The sequence below is a fragment of the Cuculus canorus genome, chromosome 3, assembly GCF_017976375.1.
Source record: "Cuculus canorus isolate bCucCan1 chromosome 3, bCucCan1.pri, whole genome shotgun sequence".
NCBI lineage: Eukaryota > Metazoa > Chordata > Aves > Cuculiformes > Cuculidae > Cuculus > Cuculus canorus.
In genome coordinates this window covers 22,165,816-22,190,952 of record NC_071403.1, presented here as the reverse complement: position 1 = coordinate 22,190,952, position 25,137 = coordinate 22,165,816, and the positions used below count along the sequence as shown (strand labels likewise).

The 25,137-nt window shown below is 36.3% G+C and overlaps 1 protein-coding gene across 4 annotated transcripts in view; it reads left to right on the top strand.

Annotated features, from left to right (window-relative positions):
- The window catches only part of RNGTT (RNA guanylyltransferase and 5'-phosphatase), a 184,440-nt gene that overhangs the window by 5,180 nt on the left and 154,123 nt on the right, over positions 1–25,137 (top strand). For 3 of the 4 annotated variants that reach the window (XM_054063260.1, XM_054063262.1, XM_054063264.1), the window contains exons 2-8: positions 2,136–2,245; positions 8,526–8,629; positions 8,749–8,837; positions 10,920–10,995; positions 13,241–13,490; positions 20,828–20,937; positions 21,779–21,880. In XM_054063260.1, the coding sequence (XP_053919235.1) occupies positions 2,136–2,245; positions 8,526–8,629; positions 8,749–8,837; positions 10,920–10,995; positions 13,241–13,490; positions 20,828–20,937; positions 21,779–21,880 (841 nt within the window). The remainder of the gene's footprint in view (positions 1–2,135; positions 2,246–8,525; positions 8,630–8,748; positions 8,838–10,919; positions 10,996–13,240; positions 13,491–20,827; positions 20,938–21,778; positions 21,881–25,137) is intronic. The other variant, XM_054063263.1, reaches the window with a different exon arrangement.

Sequence of the window (25,137 nt, the reverse complement as noted above, 5' to 3'; positions counted from 1 at the left end):
CTTTGACAAGGAGCAAAGGTGTTTCTCATGCTGCTGCTTAACTGAAGACCTGAGCTAACAAGTTGTGCAAAGCTTCTCGCTTTCCATAACTATCTTCTGTGGTTTATGATGTCTCTTCCCTAAAAGTTAAATGCTCATTTAAGACTATATTAGATGTTTTGATAGAATTTAAGGCTACAGAGAATTCTATGAACTTTAACTTATTGTACAGTGAAACCTCTCTACAGCATTCATTTAGTGAAACTAGTATGCATTTTTCTATTTCTATGAAGATTACTGAGTTTCTCAAAATTTGATTCCTGTCTGCATAACATGGACATTTTAGTGTCTTTTCATTCCATGTGGGTTTTTTTTTTCTGAAAACAACAGGATTTTTTTTTACATTTACTACAAGGAAATGTTCTGTCTTGATGAGAAAGCAGTATTTCCATGAGTAATTTAAAAGATTGTTTTTTTTAGGATGTGTGCTGGGTGTCCCGATTCACTTGGGGGTCTGAAACGGAACGTTTAATACTGCATAAAGACTAGTGAATGGTGGCTGTTACTCTACGTTACACAGTTGAGCAGATGCTTGAGATGGTTTAAGCAATAGTATAGAAAGGTGTAATGTTTTTCCTTAGTTCAGAATATTGTGTGTGTACTTGTGTTTTAAAATAGCAAAAGCTGAAAGCTACTGAAGTTAAAAAAAATTAATCCTATATAGAATTAACTGTTTCTCCCCCCGCTTACCCTCCTTTAGGAAATAGGTAGGTTAATTGCTATTAGGAGCACTTTAGAAATATAATTCGACAAACATCAGGATCTAGCAGCACTTCTTTTCCTGGGAGATTTGTCTGCTGCTCCAATTTGGAGTTCCTCCTTCGTTAGAAATCTGCTGCTGCTTCTCTTCTGTGCCATACAATTGTGACTGCATTTTCTTTGGTTTTAGAAGGTCTGTCTTCCTAACAGCGTGGAACCAATTTTATTTAAAAAATAAAAAAGGAAAGACAAAAGAGGGGGAGGAAAGTTCTGGGGCAATACATTTTTTTTGTGTTTCCTAGGGGAAGGGTTTATTTGATCAGTCTTGGGATATAATTCATTTAAATATTTTCATAGATACTTAGAAATGCTGAGTTTCTAATAGTTTTACGCTCTCCCTGTATGATTAACTGTAGTGTGACTGGGCAGCAATGCCAGGTCTCTCTTACTATTAATTTGCATTCATTTTCTGCAGCTCACAGCAGTGCAGGGTCCCAGGTGCATGCGGGAGCTTGCCGCGCTACTTCCCAGGCAGAGACCCGGGCTCTACGCTCTGGTCTGTTTGGAAGTGCAGGAAATTCTCTTGAGTCAGTACGTGCTGCTCCAGTACTGTTCCTGCTGTGTTGAGGGAAAGGCATGCCCTTAGCTTGCTGAATGTCAGAAGGAAAGAGCTAGATGTCTCTGATAAGAATATTTCAGATGTTCTGTGGTAGGTATGATAGATCAAAACTAAAATCAATTAAAAAAAAAAAAATTGGTTTCTAGCAAGTGATGGATGTAGTTCAGTAAGTACTAATTCCGGTTAAGTTTATGTTGCGGTTCTGTAACTTCCCTGGTGTCTGGAGCACAGGCAGGTGGTGTATTTCAGAGGGAAATTTGAACACTGCTGCGGAAGTCTTCCAACAAACCTTAAGAAGCATTTTAGAAATCTCTAGTATGTAGCTGTTCTGGACCAAATGCATTTTTTTTTCAGTTATCTTTACTGTGTTTTATTTTTGCAGGTAATTAAAGTTGGTATTTATATGCTTGGGTAACAAACTGTCTTTTTGAAATGCTGTTTTCACGCCTTTAACCACACTGAGTTTAAGTGTTCTCTATTTTGTTGTGTGCTGTAGCTCTGCAGCTTAAATCACACTAAAAGCTAGCTAAAAATGTTGCATCATTTTGTTTTAGATGAGCTGACTTCTATTTCCTTTAAACTTCTAAACTTATTTGCAAATTCTGAGGGATTATTACTAAAAAATATTCCAATTCAGCTGTTATTCTTTCCCCGTGATTATTTTTAATTGAAGGTGAGCCTCTAAATCTGCTCAGGATTGCTTTGAAATTGCTAAGTTGTAAGTGGACCTATACATGACTATACATAAAATACTGCAAAATTTGATTACTTTTCATAGGGAAGTTTTTACCTTTGAAGACAATGTTAGGACCGAGATATGATGAACAAGTTGCTGAAGAAAATCGTTTTCACCCGAGTATGTTATCCAACTACTTAAAGAGTCTGAAGGTAAAGTTAAATTTTCTGTTAATTGAAGTACTACTTTAATTATTATTGTTTATTGAATGTTGCTTTTCAGATTTGAGAAGAAAGTGGTTGATGGCTTCCTTTGGGGCATCTGTACAGAAAATTTATTTTGTTTTCTTTTGAATTTTCAGGTTTTCTCTGCAACTCCTAAATTTCCAACAGTACTTTCTTACAGGCAAGAATTGTGCAAAATTCTCCAGCTCATTCACTGTATTAGAGGCAAGAATGTCACTTCGCTGTTACGACTGTTGCATCTTGGAGATGTGTCATTGCCAAAATTCAGATAGTCTGAGTTTGTAGTTGTAGGAATGACTTGTGTATGGACATGTTAGGTTGCAATTGGAAAGTGAAAGGAGAATTTCATAGAACTCTTCTATAGTTTCGATGCATAATTTTCTTCTTTTGATGCCTGGAATGCTTTATGGGATCTAGCCAGTTATACCCAAATACGGAAGAAATACAATCATAGAATAGTTAGGGTTGGAAGGGATCTTGAAGATCATCTAGTTCCAATCCCCCTGCCATGGGCAGGGACATCCCACTAAATCAGTTTATAGGTTTTATGCAGCAACTTCTTGTGAAAAAGAAAAAAGCAAGCATAAACAGAAAAAAAATCTTGGGAGCATGGATTAGGACCCAGGGAAGTGTATGGATGCCTTTATCCTTGGGTTACAGAGTTGTGCTTCTTCTTTATTTCTTCATTCTCTATTTAGTCCTTTTCTGTCTGTCTGCTTCAGCTTGCATGTCATTCTGCATCACAGGACAACTTTGACAATAAAGATTGTGAAGAGGACCTTTCCAGACTTTCATGTAGCGTAGAGGTTTGTGAAGTGTTGTGTACAGTCCAGTGCACCTGGCAGTGTCGGAAATAGGATTTTAAACCTCTAAGGCAAAGGAAGGCCTACAACCCAGTTCTTTTAATGTGTTTATTAAGCTCTAGTATAGAAGGCTAGCGCTATTTTTTTGCTAGTGTTTTACAAAAGTAATCACTGTAGTGACATTTTTTCAGTCTTTTTGGTTTTGACTTTGACTGGCTTTAATGGGGCATATCTAGAAATTTTCCAGAAGTTTTTGGTTTTGCTTTTTTTTGCTGTTGATCTAAGTTAAATTAACTCTGAACTTGTTTAGCAGTATCAGAGCTTAAACATCGGAAGAATCAGATGACTAAAATCGTAGAATAGTTTGGGTTGCAAAAACCTTAAAGATCATCTAGTTCCAACCCCCCTGTCATGGGCAGCGACATGTTCCACTAGGTCAGGCTGGGATATGGGAAGATATGGGAATCTTCATTTTATGAGTCATATTTAGGCTTAGGTAGGAAGTAGATGGTCAACTACTCAGTGTAGCAGTGATAAAAGAACCTGTGGGCTAATGTGTGGTACTTTATCAGTGAAGCAGATGTACCTGTTCTCAGGTGCTTGAACTAGTAGGATTTTTCTTGTTTGAGTTCTTAGATCTATGCATCTAAATTCTACTTTAGTTCCTCTTTTATGCATTATGTTGTTTTGGAATCTGAATCGCTTTAATGGGGCATATCTAGAAATTTTCCAAACCCCATCTTACTGATGGTTTAAAATAATTTAAAATTCTGCATATATTTTGAAGTTACAAAGAACTTCAGAGACTTGCTTAGGATTTCTGCGTATTTTCTTGCTAGTGATTTGTCACCAAAAAAGAAATCATGGTGAGCCTTCATAGCCTTTGCACTAAGCGCATTAATCAGTTGTATTGTTACTACAAGTTTGTAATGTCTTGAATGACATCAGATGATAAGAATCTGATAGTACAATTACTAACGTTAGGATCCCTACTTATATTTTGGTAGTTTTGGTTAGAAAGCCGAACGTAATTTCTCTGAAACACTCTGTTCTTGTCAAATCTGTTATATTGTCTTGAACCCTGGTATTGTTACTAAATGTTTGCTCTTTGAAAACATATGTTTTCTTGTTTGCAAAGATATGCACCAGTTTACCAACAACCTGGCAATGAGATTAGCAGGCAGTTGAAAAGTGGATTATCTCAAGACAAAAGCAGCTAACTGTGCATGGTTCTCATCATTTTACTGCAGCGTATTTTACTGCTAATACTTTGCAGAGTGAATTGCTTCTGAAACCTGGTTATTACTTAAGTCCATATAATTTGTCTCCCAAATAAGAGACTTCAGCAGAAACTTTTACATTTGTATTTTGGTAATAGTGAGATATTGTGATTACTTTTTGACATAGAGCTAGTTGCTGAAAATCTGTATGCTAGGAGTTGATTTGATAAAGGATAGCAGTGCTGTTTTTCTTCTGATTGCCAGTATTGATGTAGTATCTTAATAGTCTCATTAAAAAAATTGCAGGAGCAGTTGCCAACAGAGTGGAAAACTTTATTTTTTCCTTTCTTTCTTGAATAGGTTGGTTAGTACTGTTTATGCTTTATGAGAGGTAGTTTTGTTGGTGTTATGTAGAGCTAGGACATCAGTTAGAAGAACGTTAGGGAACTTAATATGTCCAAGTTACAATTACTATTAGGAAAACAAGTTATGAGTTTTCAGCTACATTTTTGTTTTCACAGATCAATTCAATCACTGATTTAAATTTTCTTCATAAAAAATGCAGAAAAAAAATCCTGCAACTGGAGAGAATTCAGTGTATTGTAGTATGCTGTCTCCTGCCTGGGGAGAATCTTTTCACTTTCCAACATCTAATGAGAAACTTCTGGGGTAATTCAAGGGGATCCTAGCAAGCCCATTTAATTACACAGCAGCAGAAGAGTGTATGCATAAACCATTAATAGCTGGAGATAGCTGCATGTGAGAAAGTGATGAGGAAGGCTTTTATAATGTAGGAAGACGTGGACATTCTGGCCAAAATGAGCATAAGCAGGATGGAGGTGGTATGAAGATTGTGGCATTATTGTATGTAGAAGATGAGAATTTCAAGCTATTGATGAGGTTTTTTTTTTCCTTCTATCCAGTCATCTTTGACTATTAGAAGCAAGAAAAATAACTGGTTTCAATTGTGTTGCAGAGCGGTGTCTAAGACTGTAGTGTTGCAACAGTACCTTGTAAGAAATAAATGTATGTTTTAGTGAGAAGTTGCTCAACGATTTAAAATTATTCTTTTTTTCCAAAGCTGTCATTCAGCGATGGCTGGGCATGGTGGACTGAAAGATACGATTTATGAAAAATGTTGACTGGAAAAACGTTTGGTTTTTTTTTTTTTCCCCAGTGGATAACTAGCTATTTTAGCTTAGTAGTCTTTAAAAAATCAGTTCCTATTAAGAACTTGCTGGGGAAAACTTAGGAGACCATGACTGAGGGACAGCTGTGACTGATGTCAAGGTTTCAGAGAAGAGCAAAGCACCTGCGTGAAAAGAATAGTCTGTTCTGTAGGTGAGAATTGTGATTGGTCAGGGCAAGCGTAGTATAAGTCTGTGACTGACATGTTCTGGTTCTTGTGGTACCAGTGTCGTTTTTTTAATGGATTTTTGGAATATCATCATTGTATACTTTGATATGTTACATAATCCCCTTGCTTTTAAAAAATTTCTTTATCCTTTTGTCTTGCTGTGCGCTCTCTAAATTACAATGTATTACTAATCCCATGAGCTGAGAGAGCAAATGCTTTCTGTAAAACAAGCAAACTGCTTTCAGGCCTTGTATGATGTATATGCCATAGATGCTTTTTATAGCTTTGGAAAAATATATCGGATGCCTGTATGTTTGGCTTACTGCTCTGTGAAATGTCTGAGGAACAGTGCCACTTCACAAGATCTTTGCTCGCATTGACTGAAATTACTCGTAATAATTGCAAAGCAATAGCTGGCCAGAAGTCCTGGAGTTTGGTAGTCCAGAATTTCCTGTCTACAAGCCACTTTGCTGTCTTTCGTTCTCCTATTAAAATTAAATGCAACAGGTCGAATACTTGTTGGCACTTCGGGTCTGAGTCTGATATAGTGTTCTCCTGGCTCATGCATGTCAGTGAGGAAACTGAAATCTGTAAATGGGCATGTTCAAAAGACTAATTTCAAAAAGTTGAGGGAAAAGCATACAAGTGTTCTTTGAGCTTAAAAGCTTTGACATAAAATTATCTTTTTTCTTTTGTGCATCTTCTCAGTGATAATTCATTACACGAGGAGTTTTGGGAAGTCTGGAGGCTTCTAGTGGGAGCGTTTGAAGCTGCTGATGCTTGAGAACCGTGGGGCTGGGAGTTGGCTTTGGGTTTTCAATTCTAAAATGGTTTTCTCTCTCTGCTACTTTAGGATGGGAGGATGTGATTCTGCAAGTCACTTTAATTTCTTCTTGTAGCTCTCCTTTAACAATTTGGTGTATTAAACAATGTTTCATTTTAATCTGTCTTCGTGCTTTTATTAAAGGTTGTTTTCCCTGTGATTCTTTTTCCCTTTCTCTAGACTATCAGATGATACAGCTTTTTTTTTTTGAGAGTAATTCATGTTTTGGAATGTCTTCTTTCTCACTAGACTGGAACTGAATGCAAAAACCTTTACTTTAAAATGACGTTTTCATTAAATCTTAATTTTACTTTGAAAGTAACTTTTTTTCTCCATAGCTGAGGACATCTTGGAAGTGTTACACCCAGTCCCATATTGTGCATAAAAGAAGAAGTTATCAAGCTGAGCTGTGTAGAAGTTGGGGAGGAGGGTCATTAGGGTCTTCATAGTCCAGAGTTCTCTGGTGAAAACACTCCTGATAGTCGTATCAATATTTCTGCCAGCTCTAACCAGATTATTGATAGAATGCAGAACACAAAGGGAGATTCTTATGCTTTTTTTTTGAGCCCAGCATATTTCTGGAAGATGCTGTGTTGATGCCCTCCATGGAGCCATTGGTTGTGTAGACTGGTAGAAAAATAATCTGAATAGTTTTCATACAAATCAGCTCATTTTAGATGTACTTATCTGTCCTAGCATGTTGTCCTGTCCGATCACCTGGAAGTACTGGTGTAGGAATATGTCATTCTCCTCTCAACAGTTATTTTGAATGGGTTTATGCCAATGTCATAGTGTTATGGACCTAAAATGTGTAGCACCTGGAAATTTTTTGTGGTCTTAATTGTGAATTTATGTAATCTTTGAGGTATTTGCTAAATGCTGTTGAGAATGGAGGGGGAGGAAAACAGTAATTGAATTAATTGCCTATTGTAATCTTCCTGCAAAATTAATCACTGGCTGTTAGTCTGTATGCTTAGCAGTTTGGTTGACACTAAATATTTGAAGTTTCAGATGATATAACGTTGTTTTCAGGTTGACGTGTCCTGAAGTATTGTAGCTTGCATTTCTGCAAAACACTAATAAAAGTAAATAAAGCATTCTGAACGTAATATATAAACTTGAAGTAAACAAGGAGAAATTCAGAAATTATTTGGATATTACACTACAAATGCTTAATGCTGCTGACATAACATTATGATGCTTTTTACTATCAGAAGCATTATGGAAGTATAAAGATATTATATACCAAGAATCAGTAGGTTGAACATTACTGAATCTCTCTGTGTTGTATGCTGCCCAGTGGAATTTCTTCTTTCCATGTTGCTTTTTAAAAACAGTAACTTCCACAAAGGCTGCTTTAAAAGACCTACTTTACAGCTATAAATGCCAAACACTAATAAGTTAAGTTCATGCACAAGGAGACATATTAGGGTAGAGTAGGCGAGGCAGCCTGAATTCAGGTGTGTCCTCACATTTGGGTGATTAAAACTGCCACCTTAATTACTGTCAATGTCTCTGAAGATTTCAGGTTGTTTCACATTTTAGCTTTGAATAAAATGTTTGTAAGAATGTTTGGGATTTTTTTTTTTTGTTTTAAACTTGGAAATGTATTAATTCGTTTTGCTCTCTAATGGATGGGTAAATTAAGAAGAGCTGTTTTTTTCTGAAATTATTCTTGTATATGTCTCTGTAGTTAATTTTTCCTATGGTACTTCCACTGGGCCAGTGTTCTAGGAACTTAAAGCATAAGAGCACTTGATTCTATTTTTTGTGTTTTAACATGTTGAAATTATTCTTTATCAGATAATTCCCTACTGCTAGCAGATTTTTCTTACTTAAAAATGTTGTTAGGAACGAACTGAAGTTTATTCATTAGTTGGTGCCAGTTCAGATACCAACTTTCACAAAAAAATACAGATGACTGTGATAGTAGTAAAATCAAATTTACATGGGTTTTATGAACAAATGCAATATTTAGGAATTTATGTACTGGTATACGAACCACATCTATAAGTTTACTTTTTACTCTTTTTTTTGTTTTTAGGTTAAAATGGGTTTACTGATAGACTTGACCAACACTACTAGGTTCTATGATAGGAATGATATAGAGAAAGAAGGGATTAAATATATAAAGCTCCAGTGTAAAGGGTAAGTTCTAATATTTAGCTTTCAATTTGAAAAATCACACTGAAGTGATTAATGTCTTTTTTTCTCTCTTCCCTTTCCCCTGGTTGTCTCCTCACCTTGTGTGTTCCTGTGTTTTTCAGGCATGGTGAGTGTCCTACACCTGAGAATACAGAAACATTTATCCGTGTATGTGAACACTTTAGTGAAAAGAATCCCACGGAGCTTATAGGTATGTTCTCATATCCATCTTTAGTTTTTACTGTTAATTTATTTCATATTTACTTGTAACTGCAGTCTCTTATTCTTAAAAGTCTAAGCACAGGAATTTTCTCAGTACAATGCTTGTGCATATGTAGATTTGATTGCTTTTACTCTAGAAACTACTGTGTTTCATCATCTGTCGGTTTGATTACAGCTGTTGAATTAATGCAGAAATAAACCACAGGCTTAAGAACTGTCTACAAATACATGGTACTTCCACTGTTTCTTCTGCTGATACAAATACAAGTTATGTATTGCCAAAGTATTGTTTTGGCGTTTGGTGGTCTGGCTTACTCAAAGTCATATTCGATGACTGAATGATCAGAGATTCTTTAGCAAATGTCACAAAGCAGTTGCATAATTGTCAAAAAGTGATTGTAGATATTAGGCTAAGTTTTTCTTCTGTGGTATGCTCTTTCACAGTGAATGTTTGAATGTTCTTAATGATATCTTTTTTTCACTAGGACCAGAGGAAGTTCTGAGTTTAATTTGTGTGACTCCTAGTTAGAACAATTTTATTCTGTTTTCTGTTAGGTGTGTTAAGTGTTCAACTTTATTGGCAAACTGTCAGAGATGAGAAATTACTTTGCAGCTGAGCTTATAGAGTCAGGAGAAGTGTTGTCCTCAAACCTCTTTGCTGATAATTCTGCATCTTTCCTGAATCTGCGTGTCTGTGTGACTTAATGGTGCATGGAACAATTGTTTGTGTAGGTGTCATTCATAAGAGCTTGGTAAACTAAACTAAACTGATATGTTTGTGCAGTTTAGGATTCATACAGAATCATAGAATTGTACAATAGTTGAGGTTTTTGGAAAGAACCCGTGGAAATCATCTAGTAAGCTGCTGTTCCTTAGAGAAAGGCCAGCTAAAGCAGCTTGCGCAGGGCTGGGCCTGCTTGGAATTTGACCACCTCTGGGTGATCTTTAAAGTCCCTTCCAACCCAAACCATTCTGTGATTCTGTATCTCTGCTTACCCATCTAAAGTAAAGTTTCAGATCTTTATGAGTCTGCTCTTTGCAGGCATTTTTTGGACCTCCAGGAAAAAAAAATTCTTGCAGTGTAGAGGAGTGTATAGAAAAGAAGATAAATATTCACATGCTGTCTGAATAACCATCAAGCTAATTGTTGCTAAACTTGCTTTACTGAGTGTGGTAGAGAAGGAAATCAATAAAAGCTTAAGTGATTTGCTTCAAGATCATAACTGAAAAATATGTTAATATTAATTGTTTTGGTGGTAACTGTAATACTGTGATATTTATAATTTAAAGTGCAGGGTAAGGAAGAGGCAACGTCTTTCCTGAATCCTTCATGATGTTTCCAATAGCACAAATTTTCAGACTGCTTTGTTTATCACTAGATGGTGCTGTTGCCTAGAGAGAAAAGTTACAAAGCATTTGACTCTTCTCCTCCTTCCACTGTGGAATGAATTCAGTAAAATGGAAGACTTAATTCTTTCTTTCTTACATTGAAAGGATAAATTATTCAAGGTGATCATAGTGTTGTAAACTTTTTTTTTATATTCCTCCCCCCCCAAAAGAGAAAAGAATAACCCTGGTCTTAGCATGGTAATAGCAAATTTGAAACAGAATTGTGGTCTATTGAGACCCCTTTTCAAGTCTGGGGTATGGTAACCTGGATATGATTTTCATGCCTGTTGGTGTGAAATGAATGTAATGCTTGGGGAACCCACTAAAACCACAGTTATTGAATTTGATTGTATTGTCTTCTGATAAACTTCTGTGCAGTCATTAAAAAATACTTTAACTCTTATTTGTTTTAACCATATTTTAGTTGTGTTACGTTGATGCTATTGAGGTGGGATAAACTGAAGTATCCGATATCTTGCTGCTAATAATTTGCAGGAAAAATGTAATAAATTGCTTCTTAGGCTTATGTGTCTTACATGATTTTGGCTGCCTTGATAGGAAGGGAGGTAACTCTTTAATGTTACTGATGAAGGTGGAAGGATTCAAAAATGTATTTGTGAAACTAAAGCATGTTTGTTGAAGCTACTTGCAAATGATTGTGCCCTTCTTTTCTCTTGTCTAGGTGTCCATTGCACACATGGTTTCAATAGAACTGGATTTCTCATCTGTGCCTTTTTAGTTGAGAAGTTGGACTGGAGGTAACTTTGAATGTTAATTCCTAGGGATTTGTGGAGAGTGACCAAAGGACTCTTCAGTATGTTTCACCCATTGTCCTGATGGCTATCCTAATGTACCCACTGGTGGTTATTTTAATTATTTACTAATTTTGAGCAAGGAACCTAAATTAACATTATTCATATCATCCTTTGGTAGCTTTGCCTGTCTCAGTTAAACTTTCCAGGTCTGGTGGGTGAAAAGTCGGCTGCACCTGCTCTGTGGCCTTTTATTATGTTGTGAACCTTCCCTATGACATGTCCCAGCTGTGTCTTTTTTTTCTTCATTTGGTTTACTAATTGTATCAAGTTTGTTCATCTCTGTGGGATTATTTCAACAGAACACCCAGATATCACCTGGTAGGGAAAAATGTCCACAGCAAAAGAATTAATTTTGATGATGTGGTAGTTAATGCTAAGCATTGTATCAAGATAAATCCAATTTACTGTACCATTCTTTAAAATGAGGCACTGTTATTTGCTGATGAGGAAATAAGATTTTCCTGATGGAAAAATCCATCCATATTCATTCGTTAAGCATATGATATAGGAGTACTGCTGATGTATTGTGAATACTGAGATGTATTTTATACTTAATTTAGAGAAAGGCCATCCAGACTGAAAGCTCTTCAGCTAGTGATTAGAAACCTTACTTGATTCACTTTTTTTCCCAAAGACTGCTGTTTTTCTAGAACTTGCAAAATACGTTTTCTTTCAGCAAGATTTCTGTGCTTGAAATCTGTGCTGCCTCTTTTGGCTTTCATTGCCATCTATTATAGAATAGTATTGAGTTCTAATATCATCAGAGACAAATTTGAGTGCCTTTCAGGCCCCATTTTGTTTGTTTTGGCCTTGCGATGGCATTGATTACAGAAGATGTGAAACAATTTAAGAAAAGTACCTGAATAAAAAATGTCTTGCAAGGAAGAAATTCTGAATCTTAGAAAACAGAATGAGGAAGACTGAAATAACAGTTTAAGAAACTGAGTTTTCCCAAGAAGGGTCTGAGACTGATGACTGACTATCTAATAATCTCACTCCTGAAAATGTTTTGTTTTCTACTCTTGCTGAGGATCAGAAGAGAGAAACAAACTTCCTGGTTCTTAGGAAGTGTTTCTGTCTATTCTGGGAAACTTACCTCAAAGTTCTTGGACTCATTCTGATGCTGTACAGATCAGACAAAAAAATATCATTTGTGTTTAAATTCTTTTTTACATTTGCCTATATGTTTTACTTGTTCCAGTATCCGGCGGTTTTCTTATCTGAAGAAAATTCTTTTCACAGAGTGTAATATGTACTTTTGTTCCAGTTTTAAGCTATGGGCTTGTCAAGAAGCCTAACAGGAGCATGTACCTTTACTGATTTCTCCTCTCTTATTTAACAAGATTTCTAAATGTTGATCTGTGGAGCATTACTGCTCCGTGCAGCCATGACAAACTGAAGGCAGAATTATGTCCAGTGTTTTCTCTTAAACATTAGTATAGGATCTATGAAAATAGAAACAATAAAACTGTCATGCTGTGCTCACAGTTGTGTATTTTGCAGTGCTTACCAGTTAGTTTGTAAAGGTTCGTGACTGTAAATTTTGGTTTGTAATTTTTTTGAGATTCAGTCTCCAGTTTATTAAAGCACTTAGGATTTAAATGTTAGCTGCATAGTAAAATACTTCTGGATTACAGTTTTTTTAATGAGAAAATTCCAGAAAGGGAAGTGGTTTCAAAAGATTAGGATGCTTTTTCTGAGTGTGATGGAAAAACCTCTTATGAAAGCAAAAATAATTCTTAGAATGAAAAATATAGGCATATTTGAATGTCAACACTTGTGTTTTTCTTCATTCAGTTTGTTGATCTTTTTCTTTGGTCTTTTTTTGTCTTTGTTCAGTCCTCAAGTACTTCCTTATGGGTCACCCATTCCTTTTCAGTAGCAATAGTAGAAGTTTTATCTAGGTGACCAGCAAATCCCTATTAGCTACTATAAGGAGATGAAGCAATGCAAGCTACATTTACTTCGGAGAACATGCACAGTGCCTAAATAATTACGCAGAATCTTGGGCAAGAGCAACTGTTGCCAGGCATGATGTTTCAAATATAATGAATGTTTTTTGCAATTAACAGTTTGAAAGTTTTTTTTTAATCCTCAGTCCCCATGCATCTTGCATTTGTTAAGGCATAGCATGACTAAAATGTGTAAATTAAGCATCCAGAGTAACTTTCAGTTTTTATTTTGACAGTATTGAGGCTGCCGTGGCTACTTTTGCTCAGGCTAGACCTCCAGGTATTTATAAAGGTGACTACTTGAAGGAATTATTTCGTCGTTATGGGGATGAAGATGATGCACCGTCACCACCTGAGCTACCAGAATGGTGCTTTGATGATGATGAAGAGGAGGATGAAGATAATGGTAAAGCAGGAGGCCAGGAGTCAGAACCTGGATCATCAGGCTCTTCCTTTGGCAAAAGGAGAAGAGAACGTCTAAAACTGGTATTTTTGATTAAGAACTTAATATACTAATTGCTAAACTTAATTTCATAAACTCATAATCATCAATTACTACCTAATACGTGCTATATGAATGTCAGTGCTTTTGCTCTAGTAGTTTTGTCTCTAAACATTAAACCTGGTAGATTCATTGCAAGCTCATCTCCTGTATGAATCTTGAATCTTTAACATTCAACACACCAACTATTCCGGGTGTAACAATGACTTAAAATTTTTTCTAACATAACATTTTATTTTTTTTAAGCTTGAGTTGAGAGAATAAAGCACTTTTTCATTTCTCAGTCCGTCTGTAGAGGTGAAATGTTATGGGGGAGGTGGGTAAACAATTTTCAGTTGCTTTTGTAGCCATGTGGATGAAATTCAGCATTTTTTTCTATTTAGTGCTCATTTTGGTGAATACTCTTCTGAAAATTTTGAAAGATTGAGAATTGAGTTAGCAAAGAGCAAGATAATTAAGAACCCCAAGGAAGCTGTGAAATTATGTTTTGTTCAAAGCTGTTTAAACTGTGTCATCATAAGAAATATGGCTGTTCGCTTACTCTGATTATTTTGACATAAATCTGCATAATTCTGATTAAATCAGTTACTGTAGTTACTATAGTATGGAACCTATACTCAAGTACGAAGAATATATTTGTTTTAGCCAAAGAGTGATGTCTCAGTTCTCCCCAAGTTCCTGACTTTTCTTTATTTGTGAGTAAAGTAGGGGAGAATATTGCTGAGTGCAAAAATAGATTCAGTTCTTTTTGCATAATACTGACTTATTTTACTTGTGGGCTGAGGTGTGTTTGTTTGCAAACACTTGGAAATCCTCGTATGAAATATGCTGTGAAAATGCATTCTGTTGTTAGTGCAGCCGTTCAGTGTAGTTTGCAGGTGGAGTACGGAAGAAATTAGCCTGAAAGGTATAAAAAAAATCATCCAAAGAAGCAAAATGAACTCTGAAAACGTTTAAATAATCAAGTGAAATAAAAAATTATCTACAATATAAAAATCCATAATAAAAACATATTCAGGGGCATGGCTGCTACCGCCATGAGCCTTGCAGTAAAATGTTGATATCGAAACAGTTTTTTTTTTTTAGATAAGAACCTCAAAACTGTTTTTTCTTTACTTGCCTTTTGATGCATTAGCAAATGAGATGTGAAGGAGAGGTCCAATAATGACCTATTTTCAACAAGTATGAAACTAAACTGGTCTGTTTAACTGGAATCATGATACTGGCTTCCCAGTCTTTTTGTTATGCGCTAGCATAGGTTTTTGAGAGCTGGAAACGAAATTATACGAATAAGCACAGTAATAAATAAGTTTTAATTAAAAGTTAGATAATTTATGAAAGAGACAATATTCTAGTTAATAAGCATGTTCGTATAATTCAGTTTTGCAGCCCTGGGGAAACATTCTTCGACATGAAAAGGAGGAACAGGGGAATTCTTTACCATAGTTCTTGGCTGGCAGATTGAACTGCTTCTTAACTGAGTAGAGATGGATACAATCTATTTGTGATTCCTTGTAAATATGCAATCTACAGGGAGAATGATTGTTAGGTAAATAATTCTTGCTCGGATTTTCATGTTTTACTGTCTAGAGGATAAATTTTCAGCATTACAGCCGATTTCCTGCAACAGATGTTTTCAGCTTTCTGATTTCACTCTTCTAAACACCTAGGGGTAGACAGTGCCAAACTAGAGGTGGCTGGTGTGATAGTGATGTTCTTAAATGTTTTTATTTTGACCCAGATCTTTACTGAGATAGATTAGGAGAAGAGGAGGAGACGTCTCACAGACATATTGCTAGGATAATGAATAGTCAGGAGCAATTGCCCAGCTAGCCTGCAAAGTGGAATCAGCATGTCCATTTCAGAAATTCTCTCCTGTATGGGAGAAACTTTATTGCAGCATCTTTCACGAAAACGTCCATATTTTGAGGTCAAAAAGTCTTGACAGCCCTTCTTTTCTACACTACACTTCTCAAAAAAGTCTTGACAGCACTTCTTTTCTAACTGTGGGAACAGTTAGAATGTAATGCTGTTAGGATTTCCTTTGTCATTGCATGAATGTAGTTGTGAGGTAACAGCAAATCTCAGATGCTACACAGGAAATTCAAATGCATTTTGACATTGTCAGTGTGTGCTGTGATTGTAGCAGCGAAGCGACTTTATTAGCTGGCACTTAAAATCTCACTTCGGGGGGGGAAAAATGCTTGATTTTACAAATAGGACAAAAAGTAATAATTCTGAGCCAGAACCTTCAAACTTTTCATGGGTCAACTGGATCTTTTGCTGTTTATTACGGAGTGCCATCTGTTCTAGTCCGATGTAAGCTGTGTATTTCACAGGCAGCACAGGGTGTAATATGTGGTACTTCTAAAATGGGTGGTTACATCTCAAACAGTCTGGTGGAGATGGTAGCTGTTAATGAATTTCTTCAGGATCTCGAGGGCGGTGTCTCATGGTCAGAAACCACCAAAATTCTTGGTTGACATAGCAAGGATATTTATTCTTTAACTATCAAATTACTTTGATCCTAAATATTAATGACTTGTTTTTTTCCTATCTAACCTACTTTATTTTCCCAAAGGTTAACCCCTGTACTGATTGTTCTGCCCATGAGCATCTGGATGGATTTGGGAAAAAGACCATATTCTGATTTTGCAGCAGCATTACATGTACTCGAATACTGGTGTAATTTCCTTCCAGGCTTCTGTATTTCCACATTAAATGCCAGTTTCTTCACTTTTTCCCTGTAGTCTGTATTTTTAACGTTTCTGACTATTCTTGTCATTTTTTGTATTCTGTCACGTTGACTCATGTTTTTCCAAGACTGTGGTGGCCATGGTTGACCATAAGGCTCTAGATGAGGTCATTCTAGTGCTCGATAGGGAGGAATTAATTTTGGATGTCTTTAGCTTAATAATTTTGTTTATGTATCTGAATATGATTGCCTTTTACAAGACAGAATAATACTAATTCAGCTTTTGATGTCTTGCTGGCTTTGTATCTTTTTTTCTCTTAATTGTCTACCAGTGTGTATTTGTATAATTACTCAATTCCTCATTAAGTGTAGAACTTTGTTTATACTGAATTGCACAGTGTTTTTTCTAGCCCATTCTTAAAATTCAGGGTAACGGTGAATTCTTAAGCTACCATCACAGTCTGCACCCCTGTACTAAATTAACAGGTGTCACAAAAATAACAATGTGCTATTAGGAAATTCAGGGAAAATAATTCTCTTAGACCTAAACCAGCCACCACAGATCCTCTTCGGTATATTTTTCCATTTTGTTAGTGAAACTTTATCTCCTGTGAACTTGGTTTTGAAACAGGTTGCTCTTTTCCTTTATATATGTTACATCTACCCCATGTTTTCTGAGTTCCTCTATGAGAACAAGACAAGCAAATGAAAAATAAGCCAAGACAAAAAGGAGCATCAAAAGATGTGATATTTCCTGCTTCTCTGAATTCTATGGAGAATTGTTCCACCACCAAAACAAAATCATTAGTTGAACACCATTGCTACTGAGTGACAGTAACATGTAGCATGTTTTTTGCATGTTTTTTGCTTGTACATGCCCAGAGGCCGTTCTTGTGTTTTAATCCTGTTTTTCTAGGTATTAAATCTAAACTGATCACTGTAAACTCCCTGGCTCTCCCTTCCTCACTTTTAAAAGATGTGGACTTTCTCTCTTCCTGATACGTTTTGCAATGTTTCTTGTGTTCTGGAAGGCAGTCTCAGAGTGTATTGGCGTTTGGTCAAGTCTTAGTAGCTGAAGATGTCTATCACCCAGGCCTGGCGATAGCCACTAGGGTCAGGCACATGTGTGGTTGGGGCTGTTTCCACCCACCCTTTCCTCCAGCTGGTGTTTAGGATTTGAAACAACACAAGATAATATACGTTGCTACTTTTTCTTCAGCTGGAGTTTTGGGTGGAGGGGTATGGTGGCAAGTGAGGAGAGCTTCATTAGTACAGATGGTGTGAAGGCCTTGCAGAGTGTAGTTACTAAGAGCGTGTGGTTACCTGGGGGCTTATAGCGCTTGGCTTAGTAGCTGTGCTGAGGACTTGAGGTGATCCTGCTGAGCTGAGTGCTCCCGCATATCTGCACCGTGTTCCCCAGTGTCCTGTTGCCACAGGGGGTTGTTAGCTCAACAGCAGTGGAGAAAGTACATGGAACTGTTTCAGTTTTCACACCTTATCCACAGAAATGCCCTAATGAGATCTGAAGTGCTGAATTAGCCAGGCGTGGATGCCCAAGTGAGTTGCCTTGTTTTTGTAGAGATATGCCTTAGCCAGTGAGTATACTTGGGGTCAACCTTATTCTGTGGGAGTCTCCTCTGGTGTGTGTAGAGCTACGGCACTTTTAAAACTAGTATCCTGGTTGAGTCTCTGGAAAATCAAGTTAATTATATTCTTAGGCTGCAGTCATCAAGTGAAATATTCTTTGCATTTATTGTCTTAATATTGCACAAAGTCCTCTCCATCCTATATCCTTGATACTTTGCTCTGTTCCTCACTCTCCCTAGTCCTCTACTTTTTTCAACTTGAGAGAGTTAAAGGGAGGCGTTACAAAGTGCCTAATCACGGGAATGGAGAAGCCTGTGTGCAAACTCAAGAGCTTGGCTTGTTTGTTGAATTATAAACTGTATTTATTTCCTTAATTCTTTCAAAATTCCCCTTGCCCTCCACATAATCCTATAAGTATAATTACGTACAAGCAGATGCTGCCTGTGCAAGAGAAGCTGTTGTGTTTGTTCAGGTGTTTAAAATCAATAAACAATTAAAAGCTGTTACAATAACAAACAAAGCAAAGTTGCTGGAAACAAATCAGGATACATAATTTCTATGTTATGAGAAGCTAGCATTTTATAAATTTGAACCTTTCTTACCATTTGGAGAATTTTCTAAATTGCTTAAGAGTATATATATGGTGTGAAAGCATGCAGATTATTTTGGGAAACTTGACTGTACTATGCACTTTGACATTAGTGGCTCCAAACCCAGTTGTGTGTGCGCATCACGCTCTTAATCAGAGAATCTGCAAGAGGTGCTTTCTTGGTAATGGTAAGCACTAGTTTCTTGTTTATGGCTTTTTCTTTTCTGGAAAATCTTTCCTGTTGCCTGTTTTTTGCTTTAATATTAGGAGTCCCTAGTGCTGTTGCACTCTGCCGTTATTCTGAGAAGCAGGGCCCAACCGTTGTCTCTTCTTTTATGTCATGGTGCCTTTAACCACTTACTCAAAATTCAGACAGCATGTTGGCCAGGCCTGTGTAGCTGTCTGCCTCCCTTGCCCTCTCACCTGGGTGCTGTTGCGCCTGCTGGTGCCCACATAAATAATTCTGGGTAAGTGTCACGCTGAAACAGCTTGAAGTGGAACTTAAGCTAATGAAGGTTATGAACTAGTGTATTTCTTTAGGATGTAGATCAGAATACAATTAGGTGATGTAACTGAGCCAATCTCAACTAAACGCTGGCTGTATTGAAAACTGTGATCCTGCTTTCCCTGTGCTTCTTGTGTTCCTTCGGCTTCCCTTGTGCTGGCACTAGAGCTGACTCATCCTGTGGTGAGCTAGTTTGGGATACTCATTTGGCAGAAAATTACAAATTTATGATGTTATTTTTGCCAGCTTAGTTCCTTGACTTGCTTAAGGGAAGAAGGGATGAATGCCATGGTGTGTTGAAAGAGAAAGGAGCTAAAAGGCTCCTTTAATCAGTAGTATACGGCTAAATTTGTTAAGTCAGGTTTCAGGCATTTTAGATAACTGATATGAAATACTTGTATCATTGACAGGATTGTTAGCTCAACAGGTGAAACTTCACACTTCGATTTTCTTAGCAGCTGCAGTGAGAATTTTTTTGAGATGCTGTTGAAATAAGTCTGGTTGATTTGAGGTATCTATAGAAATCCTTAATTATATAGCTTTGCAGACCTGATGGCTTTAATGTGTTTTGCAAAATTTGTTTTTATTCCACTAGTATCAAACTTTTTCTGGAACATACCAGTTTTTTAGAGTTCATTTTCAGCATTCCTTTATTGCTGTCTACTTAGGCTTTCTGTGGCATTCGGGATAGCACCTAAACTTTAGTAACCTGGTTAAGATCGAGTAGAAAATTATGCAAGTGTATTTTCATACAAATATTTTGTTACAAATCAGCTGTTTAATGTTTTCTCTTTTGTTAAGAAGGTTGTCCTAGATCAACTGAGAACTCTCTAAGTTTGCTGCTGCCTAATTACATTGATTCTTTCATTTGTTTTCCCTACAGTGTATGTTTAAGTTTTGAGACACACAACATGGTGGATCACCTAGGTGGAGGTGGAATCCATGTAATCGAACTTTTTTTTACTGAAATTACCATCTAGGTCTGATAAAATTAACATTTTATTGACGACATACATCTTGGAGGTTTGGAGGGAGAAGAGTAGAACTTAATGTCTTCATCTGCTGAGATTTTTCTTTAAAAAAAAAAACAAACCACCAAAACCCTTGTGTCTAAAGATGTTTCCCAGTGCCTTTAGTTCACTAAATACCGAGCTACCTATGTTTATCTTGCATGTTAGATCTTTGCTGTTAATTAGCAGCTCTTACTTTCTGTGAATCAAAGGAAGCACAGAATAGATGGTCTAGAAATGCTATTTATGTGTTAACAAAACTTCTTTAGCATTTCAAAGGTCAGGACCAAAGGTCCTTGGTTTCCACTTTACTTATTTTGAGGCCATACTTAAAAGTGCTGTGACAAAGTCTTCTGCCAGAAAGAGTTTTGTGACCTTTAGTGTACAATGATTTGCTCCAAGCTCACAATACTGTTTAGCTTCCAATTTGTATCAACAAATAGATGTCTTCTCTACCTTATTATTGTATAATATTTTGTGTGCTTGGGATGATTAGTGTGATCCCTGCAAATACCGTATATGACAAATTTACTATTAACTACTTGATACTACTGTACTTTCTTTTTAAATAAAAATATTTTAGTTACAAATGAAAAATAGTGTATCTGACTGATGCTGTAGTTTGACATGGAAATTTTCCTCAAAGTACTAGTTAAACAGTGTTTATTTCTTACCTGCAATTAAATGTGGGAGATTTTTGTAATTATTATTTTATTCCCCCTCGTATTTCAGCTCCTGTGTTCGTAATATGGCATAGCAGTGAGTTTACTGGCAAACTCAGCTGATGTATCTTGGTGTCTGGTTGTAAATCTTTAAGGAATACTTAAGTTAGTATTGCTCATGAGGGTCAAACAGTAAAAGCAGTCTTAATCTTCTATTAATGTGTTCTCATCTGTTTTTATGAAGGCTTAAATACTATTTTTTTTTTCATTTAGGGTGCAATTTTCTTGGAAGGAATAACAGTTAAATATGTGACCCAGGTGACAACACAACCGAAGTTAGGAGGAATACAGCAAAAATGTCAGCAGTTCTGTGGATGGGAAGGGTACGAGAACATTTAGAACTTGTTTATTTATACTATCTAGAAATAAGTTTTACATTTCTAGTTTTGCAGAAGGAAACAGCTCATTTCAAATGAGAAAAAAGGTGACTATTTTCTGATGGATTTTTTCTTAAAAAAAAAAAAGTAAGCCTCAAAAAACCACTCAAAGGTGAAATAGGTGAGGGTCATGTGCTGTACTATGAAATGGAATCATAGCGGCTAATATTAAGAAACAAGTTTCTAGAACTGCTTTTCCATTGAGATAACAAAATGTTTTCAGGTGGATTGTTGCTGTGTAAATTCCAGACAGTCTAGTTCAGGTATTTATGTAAAACTTAGTGCTTACTCAAGCAGTAAGCCTATTTCTATAACTGCTATTACATTTCAGTATTGCAATATAATATTTGTTTTTAGAGCCAACTTGGATTTGTGTTCAGTATTGGTGAAAATGTTGATTTTAATGTAAGATTCTGCAGCCCTTTCCAAAGCTGATGATCCAGGGAGTTGTTCACAATGCTTCCTAAATTGCTTATGCTTATAGTTCTTCCAGTGCTTGTAATTTTGAATTCAAGTATCTCTTCCTCCAAAGTTTAAACTTGAAGTTCCACATAATTTAGTGTTTTGTCACAAACAAATAAACTTGTTCTTATCAGATAGCCAATTGATTCCTCTGCAAAATACCTTATTGGAGAAGGTGTTGTAGCTCAAAGTTAAACTTGCAGCAAGTGTGGTACCAGGTGTGACTTCAGTCTAATGTTAAAATGCATTGTATTGTGTGACTGCTTATTGCAGAACATTAATAAACATGTTGTTGTGGGGTTTTTTTGTTTGTTTTTTTTTTAAGGTCTGGGTTCCCTGGAGCACAGCCTGTTTCCATGGATAAGCAAAATATTAAATTTTTGGAGCAGAAGCCATACAAAGTTAGCTGGAAAGCAGACGGCACTCGGTAAGTTCAGTTTAAATGAAAAAGAAACACCTGGTAAGTTGGGTAGGCGGTGCGTATTTTCTCAGGAAAGTGAATTCACTTGTACAAAGGACAAAGCATATTCTAACAGCAAAGCTGACTCTAGAGATTATTTTTTTTTTTTTGCCATCACGATACCAAATATTTGCTGAAGTTTGTGGCCAAGTGTTTGGGTTTTTTTTAGCAGCTGTTCTGCAGACTGACAAATGTGTGTACTTTTATTCTTCTCCATAACCCTTTCCTGTGTGTCAGCCAAGACCTGCCACCAAGGTCTTAGAATAATCTTAAATGACAGTAAGAGTTTGCTAAGCTAAAGAATTTGTCTATAAAAGCTAAATTAAAATTTCTAGTTGATCTTGCAGAAGCTGGCCAGTATTAGAAATTTCATAGTTTTTTTTTAATTTGTAGCGTGATCCTTTTTTCAAGATTGTAGTTCTGTTCAGCCAGAGTGTCAGTATTTCATCTTCTGTCGCTAGTTGTTTTATGTTCATTGTATGGGTGACTTTTTAATAACAGATTACAGCCTGAGTGGATTGATGTATTGAACCTATTCAGTGTTGGTATTTCTGCTTTGAAATGCATCCTTGTGCTTAATTTCTCCAGTGTTTGTATGTTACACTTCAAAGTAGAAGAAATGCCATACCTCATCAAATATAGTATGGCAAAACGCTTTTTTTCCCTCTGTGATTCTGACTGCTTATGGATTGGTCTCAACTGCATGAAACTCAGTTGTCTAAACATGTTTATCTGCTATCATCAGGTTTCCTTTCATTGCTTTGTCTTGTATGAAAAACCTATGTCACGCAGGGTCTCTTGCCTCTATACGCAGCAGACTGGATGAGTTAGAGAACGTACCTACTCTTAACGTTGCAATAAACCCCTGAATGTTAAATGTCCTTTTACTCTTGCAGAGAGGTATGATGCCTCTTTATACAGACAAACCTTTCTTGAGTAAAATTCCAAACCTCCAAAATCATCCTTATTTTGATAGGACTGAATGTTTTTAATAGGTTAGAACATTTGTGAGATTGCAACCATTTTCTTGAGTTTTTGAAATCATCATCAATGGGGATTGGTACTCTAACCTTCTGTTTTTCTTCAGTATTTCTGGTTTCAAAGCTAAAATCAAGAACTCCAGATACTAGCAGAAATGGTTTTAACCTATGCTAGTCATTCAGATCACAGTCTTAGTTTTTGTTGTGGGTGCTACCTTGAGATAATTAATTATGTAGTTTCTTACATCAGTCAGTCCCAGTAACAGGAAGAATTTAAATTGTGACACATTTATTTCAATAGCTTGATTTTTATTTCTAAAAGATGTTCTTTACATACAGTAGTATCTAAGCAGTTGTAATCTATGCTAAGTGGAATAACTCCAGTTTTTATGCACTTATTGCAAATGAAGAGATTTTTAACCTTCTCCAACTTGATCAGAATAAGTGTAATTACAATGATAGTATGCACGGTAAGAGGAGGACATTACGCTCATTTACACCCATGGTGCTTTAGACTGGCAAAAAACATTCAGTGTTCACACTCGTACGAGTTTGGAGGCATTATTTGTGTGGATGAAATGTATGCTTTCAAAACCAGGAGGTAAGAATTATTTTCACACTGGTGAAGTTACAATACTAGCTTTGTGCATAGATATGGGAAAAGGAAGTTTTGTTTTAGCCAGTGCAGTGGAAAGCTTTCACCCTTCCATGGGCTAAGACAACAAAGTAAAGTTTTGATACTAAATAAACCAGGAGTGTAGGTTATCTTCTAAAGTTTTTCTTGCATTTTTTGTTTTGATAGGTTTGTTACCTTTAGTAATAGGATGGTGTGTCCTAGGTAATGAAAAGCCTGCAAAATTAAGGGAATTGGTTGTCTTATGAGAATTACCACGTTGCTCCACGTGGCGTCAGTCAGGACTCAGCACAATTCAGCTGGAACTAAGCTGTATCCTGTAGAAAAAATCCCTTTGGCTGTCTCTCCTCTGTGAAGTTTGTACTCCAAGGGTTTATTAGCTTGGGCAGAGCATAGTGTGAAAATACAAAGTAAACTTGCACTCAGTATGCTATCCAAGCACTAAGGAGTGGGTGGGAATAGTTCCCTTATTAACATTGGCAGACTGTATGCACAAGCACTTGCGTAAGGCCGTGCAGATGTTCTTAGGGTGCGAGGTTACAGAAACATGGTGTTGGGAGATCCAGGCTTATTCTCAGAGCAGTACTGTACATTCAAAAGCTGCTGAGCCTAAATGAGTAAACTCGACCAATTTAGACTGTGAAGAGCCAGATGGGAGTCTTGCATTTGTTATGCTTTTAATCCACATTCCAGATATGCTGCCCGTGGACTTGACTTGTATAACTATGAAAATATGTTTGCAAAGTTTTAATGTCCTGTGCAGCAGATATTGGCAATCCTTGACTTTTTTTTACAGCTTAGTCCTCCAGGAACGCTTTGTTTTAGGGATTGAGTTAAACTAGTGTTTTAATATATTAAAGGCAGTTCACAGAAATATTTTCATATAATTTAAGCCTGTTGCCTCAAGAAGTAGTAATAACAGAAAATAATTCTGTTTTAAAAATTATTTCTTTACAGAAGGCCATAAGATAGTAAAGGAAAAAGTTATTTCATCTGCATTATCTCTAGTGTGTGTTGCCACTGAAGAATAGTCTGTCCAAAACCCATAGATCATTAGCTAATACAGATGGGTATGGCTTAGAACAAATACTAAGATGCTATAAAATGACAGTTAATGCTATTCCATAGAGCTGTAAACTATTTTTCCATCTTTTTTTTTTTTTTCCCAATATTGAGAGTCTGTCTTTGTCATATTTTTTGTTACTCATTTGGAAATTTGAAGTCTTATGGAGTATTCTTATTTTCTAACTCAGGGGTACAGGATGCATACATTCCAAATACTAGAATAATTATATAGAAAATAGTAGTGTAGCTGGAAGACTGCATTTTGTGAAGGCAATTAAGAAATGCACGTGTAATTTCTTGTAGTGAAAGAGATGAAAGATGAAAACCTGAGCTATTATTTGGACATGTAGACACTGTGCATGATAGCTACCCTAATCAACAATGAAAAACGACTATGTCAGTTTTTACATTGGGAATGCTTCTAATTATTTTGTTGTTCTCTAGTGATCTGGACCCAATATGCAATTAAACAGATTTTCATTAATTATTCTGAATGCTTGTGTTGACAGGCGTGACCTTCCTGAATTTACTATTAAGACATCAGT